The 17276-nt window shown below is 40.6% G+C and overlaps 3 protein-coding genes across 4 annotated transcripts; all 3 read right to left on the minus strand.

Annotated features, from left to right (window-relative positions):
* Positions 1-2706: 2706 nt before the first annotated feature.
* On the minus strand, positions 2707-6859 carry stmn2a (stathmin 2a). Its single transcript, XM_067237700.1, has 5 exons — positions 6727-6859; positions 4930-5022; positions 4621-4793; positions 4243-4434; positions 2707-3955 (listed from the first exon to the last, which is right to left on the minus strand). Exons 1-5 carry the CDS (start codon positions 6743-6745, stop codon positions 3896-3898), a joined length of 537 nt encoding a protein of 178 aa, XP_067093801.1. The 5' UTR covers positions 6746-6859; the 3' UTR covers positions 2707-3895.
* Positions 6860-7598: 739 nt separating this feature from the next.
* upp1 (uridine phosphorylase 1) lies at positions 7599-13651 on the minus strand. Of its 2 annotated transcripts, none has more exons than XM_067237698.1 (8): positions 13505-13651; positions 11201-11239; positions 10726-10837; positions 10406-10564; positions 9670-9784; positions 9287-9496; positions 9038-9184; positions 7599-8640 (listed from the first exon to the last, which is right to left on the minus strand). In XM_067237698.1, exons 2-8 carry the CDS (start codon positions 11233-11235, stop codon positions 8492-8494), a joined length of 927 nt encoding a protein of 308 aa, XP_067093799.1. In that variant the 5' UTR covers positions 11236-11239; positions 13505-13651; the 3' UTR covers positions 7599-8491. The 2 variants fall into 2 exon arrangements, with proteins under 2 accessions (XP_067093799.1, XP_067093800.1); XM_067237699.1 differs by having other exon boundaries at positions 11201-11225; positions 13505-13570.
* Positions 13652-13874: 223 nt separating this feature from the next.
* Positions 13875-16835, minus strand: gra (granulito). Its single transcript, XM_067238511.1, has 7 exons — positions 16762-16835; positions 16132-16214; positions 15965-16017; positions 15805-15880; positions 15554-15660; positions 15336-15400; positions 13875-15123 (listed from the first exon to the last, which is right to left on the minus strand). The coding sequence occupies exons 2-7, from the start codon at positions 16211-16213 to the stop codon at positions 15099-15101; spliced, it is 408 nt and encodes a 135-aa protein (XP_067094612.1). The 5' UTR covers position 16214; positions 16762-16835; the 3' UTR covers positions 13875-15098.
* Positions 16836-17276: the final 441 nt, after the last annotated feature.

Genomic DNA, 17276 nt, shown 5'->3' on the forward strand with positions numbered 1-17276 from the left:
TTCGCTTTCTCATTTTTAACCAAATTACATCTAATACCTTTATCAAAACTCTTAAAAACCCTAGATTTTACTATTTTGACTTAAAATGTTATCCATATACCTTTCCAATTGCTTCCTCATAATTTTTCACATACATTTCCTCAAACCATTCTTTGACCAACACAGCTGGTTTGCTCTAGTATAACTCTTCCAATTGTATTAGAACCAATCTATAAACCAGGGGTTCAATTTCTGCATTTTTACTGAATACCATCACACATCACAGATTTTCCGCCTATAAATCCAAGTTCTGGTCGGAAAGGCTTCAAAAAACCTCCCTGTTTGGCTAGGAATTATAACAAATGTTGATCACGCATTTGTTAACCACCAAACTTGGGATTCATCTAAACGAACACATCTATCAGCATTAATACTCACATAATTATGCAGAACTATACCCTCTGGGATCACCTTTGTAAGATCTCAAGTAACAGGGCTCTTTTAGCCCCCACCTTTCTCCATCTCTCCTCGGGATTTCTGTAACTTCTTGGTGTAAAGAAAAAACCACACCACACTCCTATCTATTTTTATTCAACACAGAACACGTTCAGGGACTCTAACCCTTTTAGGACTTTAGAGGACACTTAACCTCAGGGACTCTAACCCTTTTTAGGACTTTAGAGGACACTTAACCTCAGGGACTCTAACCCTTTACACAAAACAAGTTCAGGGACTATAACCCTTGGAGTGGATTCAACCCTCTCCTTTTTTATAAACACAAAACACGTAGGCCTACAGGGACTCTCACCCTCTTTGAAGAGGACTCTAACCTCTCTTTGACAAAGACAAACCACGTGTTAGGACTCTCACCCATTTGAAGAGGACTCTAACCTCTCCTTGACAAGGACAAAACACGTGTAGGGACTTCCACCCTTTTGGAGAGGACTCTAACCTCCCCTTGACAAAGACAAAACACAAAAACGGTTGATTTCCCACCACTGTTGGTTTGACTAGGTACGATGAAACATAGTAATCGTCTAAATTTGGTTCTCAGTTCCGAATAGCAGTACTTTGAATTAACAGGTGTCTGCTTACCTTTTTTTTAAATGTTGAGGCGCCTCTGACGATTACGTCTGCCTCCTCGTACCGGTGTATGGGTCTTTCTCCCGATCTGTTGGTCGGGCCGGAACCCTCTGGACTCCCTCTTTTCAGCGTCGGGGTCACCATTTGAAGGATTCATATATCTATGTGTCTATTCCAATATGTAATGATAGTATTCAATGACACAAATCTGTGTTCTAGAAAGAGTGGTCTGGAGTCGCAGAGGTCCCATAATATCAGCTTTAATGCAGCAGTTGGAAATCAACAAGTACAGAGCTCTGGGGTTGTCTACGTTTCCCTACTCGCAACAGAGTTTGGGCTGGTTCACGACGTCCAACTGGCTATCTTTCCCTGCCCCAGCATATCATATACAATGCAATTGAAAACACAAGTATCAAAAAAGGGTTGAGCTTGTTCTCTCGTGCATCAGGGAGTTGTTCTTGCCTACGCGTCCCACCTGCTCGGGTGCCATCTCCACCCAGTTTCAAGGTTGTTTCTGAAAATGAAGAGATAGAGACACAAATAACAGCCTGCTTCCCACACTCAGTGTGAGACCCAATGTTTAAGCCTGAGCACACTTCTAAGTTCATAACTTTAATAAGCACAATGCATAACTTTAATAAGCACAATATATTCTTTAACGTGCTGCGATGATAGCCCAGTTCACAACGACAAAACACACCGATCACTTTGGTCTTGTCAATGGAACCATTTGGCAACTTTTTTAAAGTAAACTTTCCATTCAGAATCTTATTGGCATCCATTTCGGCGTCTCGCACTCGCCATCCACTCAACTTTAGCCTATACTCTTTAGTCGGCTCGCAAACCCAAACAAGTGTGTGCGGCATGCCTGTTATTTTGTTTCCGGTCTAGCTAGATCCGGTGTGGTGTTGTAGTTATTCTAACGTCAGTAGTTGTTGCAACAGTATGTGATAAAAACTACAAAGTTTGCTAGGCCAAAAATAACGTTAATCTGGCGATAAAATAATTGACGCCGTTAAAATGGGTTTGCGTTAACGCCGTTAATAACGCGTTTAACTGACAGCACTATTTTTTACCCATATCGCCCAACCCTAAGTTACAGTAATACTTGATGGTTGAAACAGTTGTCATCCGTGATTGTAATTCCCCTTACAGCACTTCCATGTTTACATTTCTACTAATTTTGTAATTTTTTCCCTTTGTGCTATGTAGTGCTGTAAAATATTTTTTCTGTATTCCAATGGCATGGTCTGTCAACAGGACAAACAGCAAAAGCATAAATGTGAATCCATCCAATCTCTTGCAATCAATCTCCCACATACAATAAATAATGTGTAACTTTGTTCTGTTGCAATTGATATATTTTAATTTACATTTTCACTTGTTATCAACATCTTAGCCATAGTTTACATTAGAAACTACTTACAGAATACACTGTCATTGACATGCCTAAGCATTTCGACCATCTTGTTTGTGAAGAATGACACAAGGACACATAAATATTTACTTTGAGCAAGTTACGGGCTTTTGCAAGTAATCCATTGTGTGTTGCAGAGAAATGCACTAACTGTTGCAAATGTTGAGAATGATTAAAAAATCAAGGTGTCTGAGAATTAATTCATCAACTAACACCACAATATTCAATCTGGGTAGGTAATTGGTTCTTTTATTTGGCAGTTAAATCTTTTTCTTGTCTTTCAGCACAGAAAAGTATGTGATGGAGCATGCCATGTACCAGAACCCCTAACCCTTATTCAGCAAAGTTTTCGCAGGGAAATATGAATTAGACCAATACAGGCAGCAGGGGAAGCAGGCAGATCATTGTGGCATATAAAAAAATCTAAATGACTAAGTGTGCCGAATATGGATAATAATTTCAGTCATTCTCTATCTTACTAATACAGGGAAAATATGCAACTGATAGTCCACCTGAAGAATACCATCACACGCACACACACAGACACACTGTTCACACTATTACGTAATATCAAGGTAAGGGCAACAGCATATTTCATGGGTTAAAATGTCATTTATCATGCCAGTATGATGACATAACATTCAGGAAATTTCATCTCCAATTACTGTAGACCGGGGTACACATTCTTCCAGACAATAAAGCACCTATTGTTTATCAAGCCCATGTCAGGATGGGTTGATATTTCACTCTGCAAGTTTGATAAGCACAGATATGTGCGTTGATAGCATGTGTTTGGTGTGTGTGCAGAGCTAAAATGGGATACGGTGATGTCTGTAGTAGTCTAAAGTCTGAGCACTCCACCCATTTGTAGTCTTCACAAAGACACAGAAACTGACATCATCAGGGAACACTGTAAACGTCAGCTAATGACCAATTCACAACACCAAAGCCTTTCACAAGAAACTGCTGCAGATTGAAATTTAAAGACCAAGTGCTTGAGCATAACAAACAAAACATTTGAAATTGCACAGGGCTGTACAACTAAACTATTTGTTTGCACTACCTACCATTCACACATGATAGATAGATAGAGAGAGCGAGAGGGAGAGGGAGAGAGAGAGAGAGAAATCAGATTGATAGATCGATAGATATAGATAGATCGATTGATCAATAGATAGATAGATAGATAAATCAAGTATTTACATAGTAACGGCAATGTTTGTTCCCTTTAAATTCAAGAAATTCATTCATTTCCACTGATAATACTGAGAGAGGGGTGTGTGTAAATATTGAGGGGGTAGAGTGTGGTGGTGAAATTTTCCTCCCTATAGGGCTCTGGGTCTTTTCTGGAGAGGCTAGGGTTTGGGAGGGATGGAAGGGCGTGGGCTGTTGATTGAGGTCAGGGTGAGGTGAGGCTCACGCTGTCAGCTCTTCCCTCAGCTCCTTGTTCCTGCGCACCACCTCTGCATGTCTCTCCTGCAGACACAGGCAGAGCAGGTGAGAAGGTCACAACAGAACAGCACAGCAGAAGATGGACAGCACATGATGGATTTCCATGTGACCATAATAGTGGTGTGACTGAATGCTATTGCAAGGTTACAAACTGATGAATCACTGCTATCCTTCTACAGTTTACCAGAAGAACTCTTGACATGTTTTTGTTGTTTTTTCACTCGTCCACTTCCGATTATGACTATTGCTGTACACCTCAACCCTGAGGACGCTCAGTGGCTGGTGACAGGTCCATGATCTCAAAATCTCACCTTCTCCTGCAGACGCTCCAGCATGGCTGCCAGCTGGGCCTTGCGGTTCTCCTTGATCTGCAGCATCTTCTGGGTGAGCTTCTCCTCTGCCATCTTGCTGAAGTTGCTGTTCTCCTCCATGGCCTTCAGCAGCACCTCCCTCTCGTGCTCCCTCTTCTCCGCCAAGGCTTTCAGCACCTGGGCCTCCTGGGACTGACACATGGGACAGGGGCACCATATGAAAGGAACCATCTATTTAACCCTCACCACCTCCATACTCTAGAGCCAAAACCACATGACACACACACAGTATTTGTAGATGCACTTAAACAAAAACTTTATAGAAACAGGATCAAGTCTGGGATAATCCTCCCCTGGAGGTCAGCAAAGTGTGGTTACCCTTCGGCGGTCCTCAGCAGCCTCCAGCTTCTTCTGGATGTCATCCAGAGAGATATCCTTCTTGGGAGGCATGGTGATGCTGTGGGCCGTTTCTGACACTGGGGAGGGGGGCTTCAGGATAACCTCGAAGGCCTGGCCTGATGCTCGCTTGTTGATAGGCTTCACCTCCATGTCTGCAAAACAAGCCAGCATTAGTAAGCAGTTTTGGGATGACAGCAGGTAGAGATTACAGTCATCTGGTATGGGAAAGAACAGACGACACGCAGTCTTTGCATCTGTGTTGAGAAAGGAGCTTGACCTGAGTCTTACCTTCAAATTCACAGACAAGTTTCTGGGACTCTGGATAGAAGCAGGAGCAGATGAGGGAGAGGACAGACAACTCCTTCATCTTCTCTTTGTATGCTGTGGGAATACAAACACATAAGACTTGTCAGTTTGATTCCAGTCCACATTATGGCACCTCATTATGATTTATTTGAATTGGAAATAGCATTGCTGGGGGGGGGATTTCATAGAGTTTTATGGCCATCCCCACACATAAATCTACAAATAAAGCTAGAAGGTTCATATAATTTATTAAGAATATATTTCTGCATGAATACATGTACATCTACACTAAAAATAATTACTGTAAAGAAGGACATTAAAGGCAACATTTATTGAAGGCTACATAGTTTTATACATTCTGGTGGTCCTCAGGTTTGGTGGCCACTTCTTGTTTTTACATCTCATACTAAAGACCTTAGTCCTAAACATTAACCTTAATCTCCTCCTCCATTACACCACCACAGTAAACCTCTAACCACCATGGACAGTATCCCCACTAGGTATTACTCAGCCCATTCACTTCACCAGCAACATATCTCTATCCAGAGGGGACTGCAGACAGTCAATACTGATTAGACACAACTGCAAAGGCCAGTGTGGACAGCTAGCTTACTGCAGGGCTGGACCACCTCCCACCCAGCTGCCCGCTGGCCTGCTACACCTGCATGCCACAACTCAACCCAGCCTGCCTCCCTACAGATAGGCCACTTTGACCAATCACACGGAAGCACCGTGCTCCAAAACGTCAGTAGCTTTGTGACAAAAGAGATGTGTTAGCAACACATGCATAGCATCATAAAATGACATTGTTTCAAGAGGATGTTTTCCGTGAGAGAACCTAAAGTGAGTCAACATCTGGTATAATGCAGTGAGTCATCAATATCTGTCACAGGTTTACTGAGATAGGTCTATCAATGGGAAACAAAGACAAGACAATGTTGTCTTATTCCACTACAGAGCATCCAGATTATTACTTGAGACATATATAAATATTTAAGAATTTAATATGATAAATGTCTTAATCAGAGTTTTCAAAATTAGGTCTATAATAATCCCAAATAAGGGTCTGTCATGACTATTTTGTCCGAGTTCAAGTTGTAGGGTATCTATGGGTGATTTCAATCCAGAAAAATAAACGTGTGAAAACAGTACATTTATCCTATAGCTTACATTAAGCCTAGTTTCGTTCAATATAATACAACGAAATTGATCTACATTCTGACCCCAGAACGTCGCGTTGACGTTAAATGAAAATAAATGATCTGAGTCTTTGTAAGTTTTCTTTGAATGGTCGGTTAGGCTTTAGGCAACCGGCGTCTTGGGTGGGGTCTTTCTGCATTATGCTGCTAGATCAGCCGCTGAATCAAAGTGGCAGGTGCAGCATCGTGCATAAAACATCGGAAAGGTTTTATACGGGATCACGATCATGTAAACAAAATATATCTGATTTGATTTGATCAAATATTTCTTAATCGTCTTGCAGAAATAAGCAAGCCTACGGACAACGCCTACTCCGATTCTGAGAGACTGTAATACCCTCTTGCTCTAATACCCCCGTCAAAACCTCAAATTGTAGGGCAAATTCTCTTTTCAAAACAGCCGACAATAATGTCTACGGCATCGTTTATAAAAGATTTGCATGTCAATAATTATTTACATGTCCTGTACAGATCCCAGGCCTCAACAGTGTAGTCAAAGAAAAAGGTTTCCATGGATAGATGCAGGTGTCTGAGACGATCGTACATTGTAGGTACTGTTATTTAAATTCAATCATCTTACCAATTGCTGTTTTGGCCATGGCTTTTTCTCTTTAGCAGCGGACGTTGCAGGACTGGTCAAGTTGGGAGATAATGCTGTTTAAGGCACTGAGTCAGCGAATAAGACCGGCTTGGATGAGAGTCCGAGCTGAAGATGGGAGGGTTGAATTATGACCATAGGCGATTTTACCTCGGGTGCAGGGGGTGAATTTGCACCCCCTACTGTTGGGATGAAAACAAATTATTTTCCAATAATAAAAAAAAAACGATTAAATGATTTTGGAACATTTTAAAGTGATGTCAGAGTTGTATACTCATGATTCGTTGTATTCTAATGATTCGTTTTAATTTTCAAAATCTACTATTAATTTTGAGCATATTTTCGTAAACAAAGTAAATGTCACTACCCTTTGCACCCCGTTTATAACCTAGAATCGCCTATGATTATGACTCCGCACTAGCAGATTGGAAACTCTCTGTATCTTGACGCGAATCAAGAAAAGCATACGTCCTACAACCAATGGCAGTGAATTTTTTTACATAGTTTATACGGTTTAATAGCGGAAAGTACTCACAAAACTAGACCCACTTTAATTCTTTATTTGAAATATCGCACATTGCGTGCTTTAGAGCGCGTATCGGGTTCACCAAACCTACCGTAACTTTGTAAATGAGGGGCCATGAAAAGGATTATTGAGCATCCTTGTTGGTGGAAGCTGCGGATTGACTTGACAGCACAATGCAATGTATGGCATAGGTCAGATTCCCCTAAAGCATAGATCCACAGTAGTATAGAGCATGAGCAAGATATAAGCGACTACACACGATGTGGAAGGCAGATATGATTAATGACAACCTCTGTAGTGATCACAACTACACACAAGTTTTGCAGGAAATATTTTTTTTATTAGACATTATATATATATATGTATAAATATACTGTATGTATATATGTATTTATTTGAGATCATTATAGACATCTTTTTGCATGAATAACATGAAGATTACATTGCTTTATGATTAATAAAATACTCGGGCAGGACACGTTATTTTGTTCAATAGCGGTTTGTGTTAACAGTATGTCACAGAATGCAACAATCTATAGAATAACTTACTTTACATTTAAAGCTTTTGGTGAACTTGGGCAAACAGAGGTAGATTTGAAAATGAGGCACCTGTAATAATCCTTTTATAATAAGTCTACAACACCATCTAGTAGAATTGGACTTCAGGAGCTGAATTCTTAATTTCACCTGACAATTTGCTTGGATAAACAGAAGGGTAGGATTAAGAAGTACAACACTCTAAAACAATCTACACCATGGGAGCCTATCATGAAGTCTTTAAAAGAGATTGTCATTAACTCAATCAATAATTAGCCTAATTGTAAATAGCAACAAAGCCGAAGAACCCTGTAAGACCCCTGGTTGTAAAATTACTACGTCACTTTTAGCTCTCTAATTTCTAATTTCTTTTTTTTGAAAGACCCTCTTTCAAAAAAAATTGCACTTAGTCATGGGCCAACACAGTTACACTTAAGAGGAACTTATGTTCCATTTCTGCCAATCTATAAATTGCATTCTTTACCAATCACTAAGCAATAATCATTCATAATAATAATCACAGATATAGTGAGCAGCAATAAATATCTAGGAATGTGTTTATGATTGTGATTGAATAATAAAATCAAATTCAGGCTACACTAATAATTTCCCTGGGATGCTCTAACACTAGGCTTCAAATTTCAGCAAATACCTAGTTACAGCATCCTACCAACAAGCAACATACTAGCTTTGGCCAGAAGCATTCAACATCTTCTTGATGAAGTGGGCGACCAGTATTTGTGGACGTTGTTGGTAGTTGTGAAGAACTTCATGGGAGCTGGTCAGCTGATCTCCTTTGTGTCTATCCAGCAGGGTCACACACACGACAGCAGCTTCCGAAAGCAAGAGAACAAAAGCTCCATTACTATTGTGCCTTTTCCTCTTCAAAATGTCACTTCAATAAAGCTTATAATACAAAGCAACACAAAGCCTAATTGCTGATGTGCCATTTTGTATTCGACTAAGTGGGTCCTAACAAGTGCATAGGTTTGGCTTGGCTTGAAAGGTAGGGGGGCTGTTTGTTCTGAAATTAGTGTCAAACATAAGTGTTTGTATCCCCCCCCCCTCCCTCCCTTCTGTGAAGCGCATTGTGTTGCCTTCTGGTATTAAATGCGCTATATAAATAAAGTTTGATTGATTGATTGGTCTGCCACAATCTGTGACAGGGATTATAAAAGTGAGGGTGACAAACATGACATTTCAAAGTGTGAAGGGCTCGTATATTCCTACCTCGTAAACCACTGAGTTTGCACATTGCAGCAAACACTGAGGACTCCATCTCAATATTGCGGACTCCAGACTGATACGCCTTGGCCAAGTACTCCTGCTTGTCCTTCTCAGAGTAGGAACAGAAGGCTCCATCTAAACGAGCTTGTCCTGGATGCACAAACAATTACTGTCAACAAAGATTCAAATAAATGCAACAACTTCATAAATACACACTGTGGGGAAAACATGGGCGTACAATGGACCTCCTACCCTCATAGAAATCCATGGTGCACATGGTTTTGCCAACGACCGTGTCAAACAGGCCCAGGTCCTTGCTGCACTGCAACAACTCGTCAGCCAGGCACTGGTCCAAGTCGGTGCTGCGAACCACTGTCCTCCCCAGGATGACCTGCTCGAACTTGGGCAGGAATGAGGCATCCACTGACTCCTTGGTGACAACCACAGTGCCTGGTTCAAGGCCTACAACGGGAGAACAAAACTGATCACAGCACTGAATTGTGTTTACTGTAACCAGGGTCCAACAATGTAGTCAATTATTGTTATTGTTACTCAAAGAAAAGACAAGGTCTAAAGCTTTTTATGAGGAAACTGACTACTAGTGCTCCATTTTAAATATTGCCAGCTATACTTACCTAATCCACCCGAGGTCCCAATGCGCATGATGGTAACATCTGTGCACTGTGCATGGTGCAGGAGCTTGATGAGTTCATGTAACATGATGGATATAGATGGGATCCCCATACCATGCTGCAAACATAAAGCATGTAACAAACAACAGCCTATTACAATTGTACTTCTGAACACAAGGCTTTTCACACTGCACTTAACCCAAGGCTAAGTCAGGTGGCTGAGCAGTTAGGGAATCGGGCTATTAATCTAAAGGTTGCCAGTTCGATTCCCGGCCGTGCCAAATGACGTTGTGTCCTTGGGCAAGGCACTTCACCCTACTTGCCTTGGGGGAATGTCCCTTATTGTAAGTCGCTCTGGATAAGAGCATCTGATAAATGACTAAATGTAAATGTAAAAGCATTCTTAGAAGGTTCTGAGTCCCAGACTAAGAAAATGTTCACATTGGCACATTCCAAAGTGGGCTAACCCCGACTTCAGCCTAGGACTTGCAGGCCCTGCTCTGGACCAAGGTTAGCCCCAAGTTTGTGGGGTTATCCCCTGAAAATCAACTAAACAAAGGCCTAAGAGGTGCCAGTGTGAAACAGGGATAAGTTATCCCAGGGTCAACTCTTAGCCTAGGGCTAAGGACAGCCCTGGGCTAAGTGTGAAAATCCTATAATAATAGTGCCTCATGTGTCTCAATTCAAAATCTTATGACACAACAGTAATTTAGATGGTTAGTCATAGGTCTTTACATACACTGACAGACAGCACAGGGCCAACTTTATACATGGCATAGCGGTCAGTCCCAGCACAAATGTTTGGGAACTCAGATTTCTGATCCTCAAAACTCAGCTCGCCAGCAATGTATTCAATGAACAATTTCATCCTCCGGGGACTGCCTCCAACACACACAAACTGAGACACAAACACAAAAGAAGATCAGGTTGACTTGGATGAGAAAAACACAAAAGGGCAACATGATCTCACCTAAAGGGACAATGTAAAAGCCATGCAATATACTGCAATCGATCTTTAAAGTTTGCCCACACGATAATGTGATGAAATGAAATTGTTACTTTAACATCGCCAAACATAGCTTGTAGGTCGTGAGTTGAGGTTCCCAGATTGAAATGGTAGAGTATGTCATCTTTCATTGCATCCAGATGCGGATTGTGCACATGGACAGTACTTCAAATAAGAAATAAGCAGTTAATTGAAAATGAAACATTCAACAGAAATTGTAGGAACAGCATTTATATTCCATGTGTAAACTTTTTCTTTGGCGCCAGCTACGTGTTCACAATAAAAGGGAAATGGTGCAGCCTCCAACTTGATAGACCTTACTGTAGGCTACACGAGTCATTATACAGGAAGTTTCCATTATTTTTAAACAATTTACATGGGAGCTAAAACAAAATTAAGAGGAAGCTCTATTCAACTGTTGATATATTTTAAATGTACGAACTCGATATTTTTATTATTTTTATGAATTACAGAAACTTTTATCTTAACGTGGTCTACTGGAGGCCTAAATAGTGAGCGACAACTCACCTGCACATGTCTTTCTTATCATCGCCTGTTGCCATTCTCCTGAAAGGATTTTCAAGTTAGACAGAAGCTTCAACAGCGAGGTGAAGTTAGTTTCATAATCGACATTAAGCATTCGTCTCACATTCAGGAAACGCTAGCGTTAGGGACCGTGTTTAAACTACCCGTACAATTTTGAGAAATTAGGACTCATAATATTTCTAGGAATATAAAACCTCAAACGGACACCAGAGTATTCTAACAATAGGTGCGTTCGACATGGACTGCGGCTGCATGAAACGACCGGCGAGAGTAGCCGCTTGCAGTCGGGGAGGAGTTGAAAACGGCTCTGTAAAGTCGGACATTCCAGATTCTCGTGGTTTGATGCGTTGACGTCAGTCATGGCCGATCAAGCGCTGTTTGCTTACTTTACTTTATTTATAATTAAACTTAGTCTTTCCGTTAGTGAAGAGGCGGACTAAAACCCTTTCTTCAACACATTTTTTACGGATTTGAGCGTTGGCAAAACTGAAGGTGTCAGACTAATTACAAAACACGCGTCAAACTTGTCGTGTGTGAGTCTGGCCAATCATGAAATAGCTGTGTCGTCATTAGACCCCTTGCAGTTGCTCTTGAGAAAATGCGCTCGGCCATAGACATATCAGTGAGTCAGATGGCTGAGTGGTGGCTCTTATGCGATCTGGCTCTTATCCAGAGCGACTTACAGTAAGTACAGGGACATTCCCCCAAAGCAAGTAGGGTGAAGTCATTTGGCACGGCCGGTAATTGAACTGGCAACCTTCAGATTGCTAGCCCGATTCCCTAACCGCTCAGCCACCTGACTCCCTGTCCAGACATCCCCCATCCAGCTCTGCCTCCATCCTAGAGGACATGGAGGGATTTAGGAGTCTTCAAAGTGTTCCTTCCACCGCCCAACAACCTCCTCAGTTGAAGTCAACAGCGTCCCATCTTTGCTGTACATAGCTTGGATGGTCCCCCGCTTCCCCCTCCTGAGGTGGCGGACAGCTTTCCAGAAGCACCTAGGTGCGGACCGAAAGTCCTTCTCCATATCTTCTCAGGGGGCTGGTGCTGTCTTGGCATTTAGGTCTACATCAAAAACTCTTTAGTTTGCTTAACTGCTGCACTAATTCACACTTGACTGGTGGGGACCTAACCCTTACTGTAATTGTAACTGTTATTTGTCCCTTTGCATTCTCTAATTATACTTTCTTCTCTCTGTTGCCCACCTCACCTCCCCTGTGGTGTGGGGGGATTGAGCTGTGAACATCGGACTGGTCGCTGGTGTGACAATGTGGGACCAAGTCCCCAAATTGACTTTAATCTCCTATGACGACAACACAGAGGTCCTGGTCCCTTCCTGTCCATCTCCCTGGCTGTCCTGTGATGCATTTGGTGGAAAGCATATTGATGTAAAAAGCAAATACACGTTGGTTATCCTGTCACAATCAAACCACAGACTAGCTGCTGGTTGACCTGCAGCTGTGTGGCCATTGGTCAGAATTTAGTTTAGCACGGCTTTAATGCTATTTTCAGAGATTAGCAATTTCTTTCTTTAAAAAAAATTTTAGATTGAAAAAGTAACGGGTGTGGAAGGCCAGACATTATTAGAATAATCTGGTGTCAATGTAATTTTTTTTAACAAGTTTGAAGTTATAAATTATAAATTAAGATTAGTGTGGATTTCATGCTATTTTCAGAGATTAGCGATTTTCGATTATAAAAAAAAAATTATAGAGTGGGTGTGGAAGTAGAACAGAAATTATTTGAATAATCTGGTGTCCGTTTGAGCTTTTATATTCATAGAAATATTATGTCATAATTTTTCAAAATTGTACGGGTAGTTTAAACCCGGTCCCTAACCCGACGCTGCAAAATAGCGTTTCCCGAATGTGAGACGAATATTGAATGTCGAATATGAAACTAACTCCACATCGCTATTTTAGACCATATCAGTCAACCAATAAAATGTTGGCAACATAATGACATCCGTGAGAGATGTCTAGCAGTGAAGATAAGCCTACGGTTGAGCACCATCTTTGACAGGTGTAACCTATGTATAAATGTTTCTTTGTTAATAAGCGCTAGTACTGACTGCTATGCGATCAAATAAGAATACACATCCGATCATTTGGCACAACAAAAAATCTTCAATGGTAATAGCACTAATAGACATTTTCGTGCGAAGGTAAACCAGAGGTTTTACTATACAAATGGGCTACCTAAACAAGACGGAATAACAACGTAAATCATTCTAGATTATTTTGTTGAATAGCCTACATGAGTAGGCTATGACCTAGAAAGTGTTACCTGAAACAAATGTTACTTCCTTTCCACTAATGTTGGTTATCAATTTGATGCTCGTTTTCCAGGAAATGCTCAACGTTCACTAACCGGAGATATCCAAGTAGTTTTCACTATAGGACGTGACACCGGTTCACAAGCAGCAAAGCTTCGGTTATGCGATCTGAGCAGCAGCTATAGCCCAGTTTACACACTCCCAAATGACCACTGACTGAGCATGTACGATCGGCTTTGCGTCAATTTGCGTTACTGCCTGAGCGCTTTTCTCAATGACAGAAATGAACAAAGAACAGAAAATAAAAAAGATGGCAAAGCAGCGAAATTTATAGACTCACAATCTTACAATAATTTCGTATAGGAGGACAATGCATAAACATTCATATTTTATTAACCAATATTTTTAAAGCAACACCTCAAAATGAATGCTTACACAGGCTGGTAGGCCTATTATAATATACAGTAATCTTTAAAGAGATTAACAATTTTGATCAAGATAAAAATCCACTCTTTGATGTCTTGAGCGCAGGATACAACACACGGCAAATCAAACAATGTCCTTCAGTAGAATAGGAAAGTTCTGCCACAAAGTCAAAACTTTTTTTTGTTGCATTTTTTATGGCACTGTGACTATTAGCACTCTCTTTTTCAGAACCAAATGGCCAAAAAAGCCTTACCACCAGACTGAACCAAAAGAGGCAAATGCCTTATAACAACTTAGCTTATGACCAAAAATACATGCAATTAAATTCAAACAAATACTCTAAATATGAAAACATTTTCCATTCCACAAGCCCAAAAAAGTAAATAAACATAGAACACTCATATGCGTGGGTCGGCTAATTTGGCAGGTTTCAAATGGTTCCACAGTTGCCTTATCAATGCAAGTTTGTGACGCCTTATTTTCTGGAGAGGTCTAGTTATGGTAGATAAAAGCTATACTGGACAGGACTGGAAACATGGAATTGTCCCCAGTGTTTCCCCTAGTTTCTAGTGAGATTCCTTCCTCCCTGTTGTGTTTCTTTGTAATTCTCTGTGTTTGTGGTGTTGGCATGTCTTGTCCCCCTCCCTCTCTCCCCTGGTTCCTAGCTCTCCACAAATCTGTCTTGTTTGTAATCACAAAGCTGTTGTCCATTGTAGTCACCCTACACAATGTATTATTTTGTCTGTTCCCCCTTCGTCAGATTGTCTTTTGGGTTGCCTTAAGTGTGAGTAATCTGTTCCCTTGTGTCCCTGCCCCAATGTTTTGTCTGAGTTTCTTGCTTTCTCTTGTGTTAGTTACAAATCTTAGTAATTTGATCCTGCAATGACAGGTATGGTTTTATATTTTTCACAGTACAGGGGGAATACAAATATGACATTAGATTTATTTCAAGGCAACATTTGCAAGCTTGTCTGTTATGTCATGTTAGTGTCTCCACTCCACAAAAGCACTGGCAGTTCCAATCATTTTGTCAAGTTCCAATACAAATGCAACATTTTGATAATAGTCATCATCCTTTTAAGTCTCAGACTAAATGCCATTTATGATCCCTCTTCAAAGAAAACTAAATGTATATAAACATGCATCGCAAGAGGCTTTTCTGTACTAATGCACCATGGGTCAAAATTCATCCATGCTAGGCAACCTTAAAAATAGAAATAGGCGTTAATAAACAAATTATTCATCTTGTCAGGTACATTAGACAGACAGTGCATTAGAAATGATGTTTTAGGGAAACAAGACAGAACTTGAACAAGTAATAGGAAGTAAGAGAGGTGATGGGCACATTTAACGCCTACATTTCAACTTTCAGCACAGGTGTCAATTCTGACAATCTAGATGAGTAATTATACTCACATGACATTTCCTTCATTCCACCTCTTGTCACACTTCTCCACCAGCCTTGGTAGACCAGGATCTCTCTATAGAATAAATTAACCTGGGTTACTTAAGAGCTACACATACATGACAGGATCTAGAGTGAGGGACAGACACCAAGTTCTGTAGACACTTTATTAGACACTTCATTTTATTACACAAACAAAACAAAATGCTGTACAACCCTATACACTCACCGCCTTTTCCAGAACGACAGGGTGCTCAGGTAAGAAATCAGGCTTCCTTTTGGCAACTGGAGAGCTTGCCAACTCAATCAGAAACTCCCTACTGTAACATATTCGGACTAAAAAGAACATTTTAAAATCACAAAACCGTGGACCATTTTTAACCTCAGATTGAAGTGTGTCCTTTGGAAAAGATAAACCTTTTCCCGATGCTTAATTTGAAGACGATGCAGTAGAATACTGCTTTCCAAATACTGATTTACCTTTATGACTTTTCTCCTCATTTTGTGTGTGGAGCTGTAGTATTTTGTAGAATTGTTCCACTCCAATGTTGTTGATCTTACAAATAGGTCAATAGATGATCATTACAAAAATGCTGAGTGGACAACAATAATCTGAGAAATAATTTAAAAGGACACTCACTGATTTGTCTTCCACCTGTGGATATGCAAATGTATCCATATTTCTAAAAGGCTCTGTGTGAAACAAAAGTATGTCAAACATGTAGGCTATTTTTGCAATGAGAAAAGACTACATTTAGCATGTGTGTAGATACATATCAGCCATGGATGGAATATGATATTTGCTACCCTGGTCAACATTATTGAACCGGCGTAGTGGCCTTGCTGGCTCCAGGTGTTTCTGCAAACTCCTTCTTCTTGATACCTCCATCCTAGTTTAACACACAGAATCCAAGAAAAATATGAATCCCTACGTTGCGTTTGTGGTAAGCCGGGTGTTGGTTTGATAAATGCGGTCATTGATACGACTAGCCAGCTAAAACGTTAAATGGTTTGACAAACTTTTTCAGTCATGTTCAACTAGCCTACTCATCACCGACCGTGATGCTAACCGTTACGTTGACAGAATCAGCAGGCAACTTTCATAGCAAGGCTAGCTCTAGCTAGACTAGCTTGGCTAACTGCAATAATTAACATTTCACACGCAATATACAAACAATATCCACATTTTTGCTAGATGACTTACTCAAAATAAAGCAATTGACCTTTCTGACCCGGTTTTACAAAACAGATTAAAACTTTTGTAACACCGCACACCACGACAAAACACAGCATCATTCAGCTCGCTGCTTAGTGGAGCCTATAATGTCCGTAGCTAGCAGTAGGTTAGCCAAACCGACAGTTGCGATACTGAGAATAAGTGTAATTGTTTAATTCAATCAAATATATTTAAAGAGCCATATGCACATGATCATTCACCTGCTCAGGTTTGCTGCTTATTCCAAGAATACAGGAATCTGTTCAGTCCGTTTTGTCCGTCTCTCAGTTTTCTCCCTTGTCCTCGAGTCCCACCCAGAACTTGTGACAGGAGTTATAACCAATAGCGTCCCGTTCTCTTTGGCATTTCATGTTACATAAAATGTTTTTAACAATGACTTTGTCACCAACTGTCCCAATACCTTCATCATGTAAAAATATGTATCTGAGTGCATCATGCGTCTGGTAGAAACATGCTCTTGCCAACTGCCTAGTTAGACCATTTGTTTGTGAACTTTGTGTTGTAACTTAACTCTCACTGTCTAGACATATTGACATTGAATGGCAGCTGTTACCTTAACAGAGTTGATGCAAATCTAAACGTTCAAATTCAATTCAATTCCCCCTGGAAATACCGATATTAGCATCAGCTGTAGGAAGGTGACACACTTGGAAAAAGAAACCAGACAACAAATTGAGCATTTGTTTCAAAGCACCATGTAGTACAAGTGAAATAA

This window comes from Osmerus mordax, chromosome 6 (assembly GCF_038355195.1).
Source record: "Osmerus mordax isolate fOsmMor3 chromosome 6, fOsmMor3.pri, whole genome shotgun sequence".
Taxonomy (NCBI): Eukaryota; Metazoa; Chordata; class Actinopteri; order Osmeriformes; family Osmeridae; genus Osmerus; species Osmerus mordax.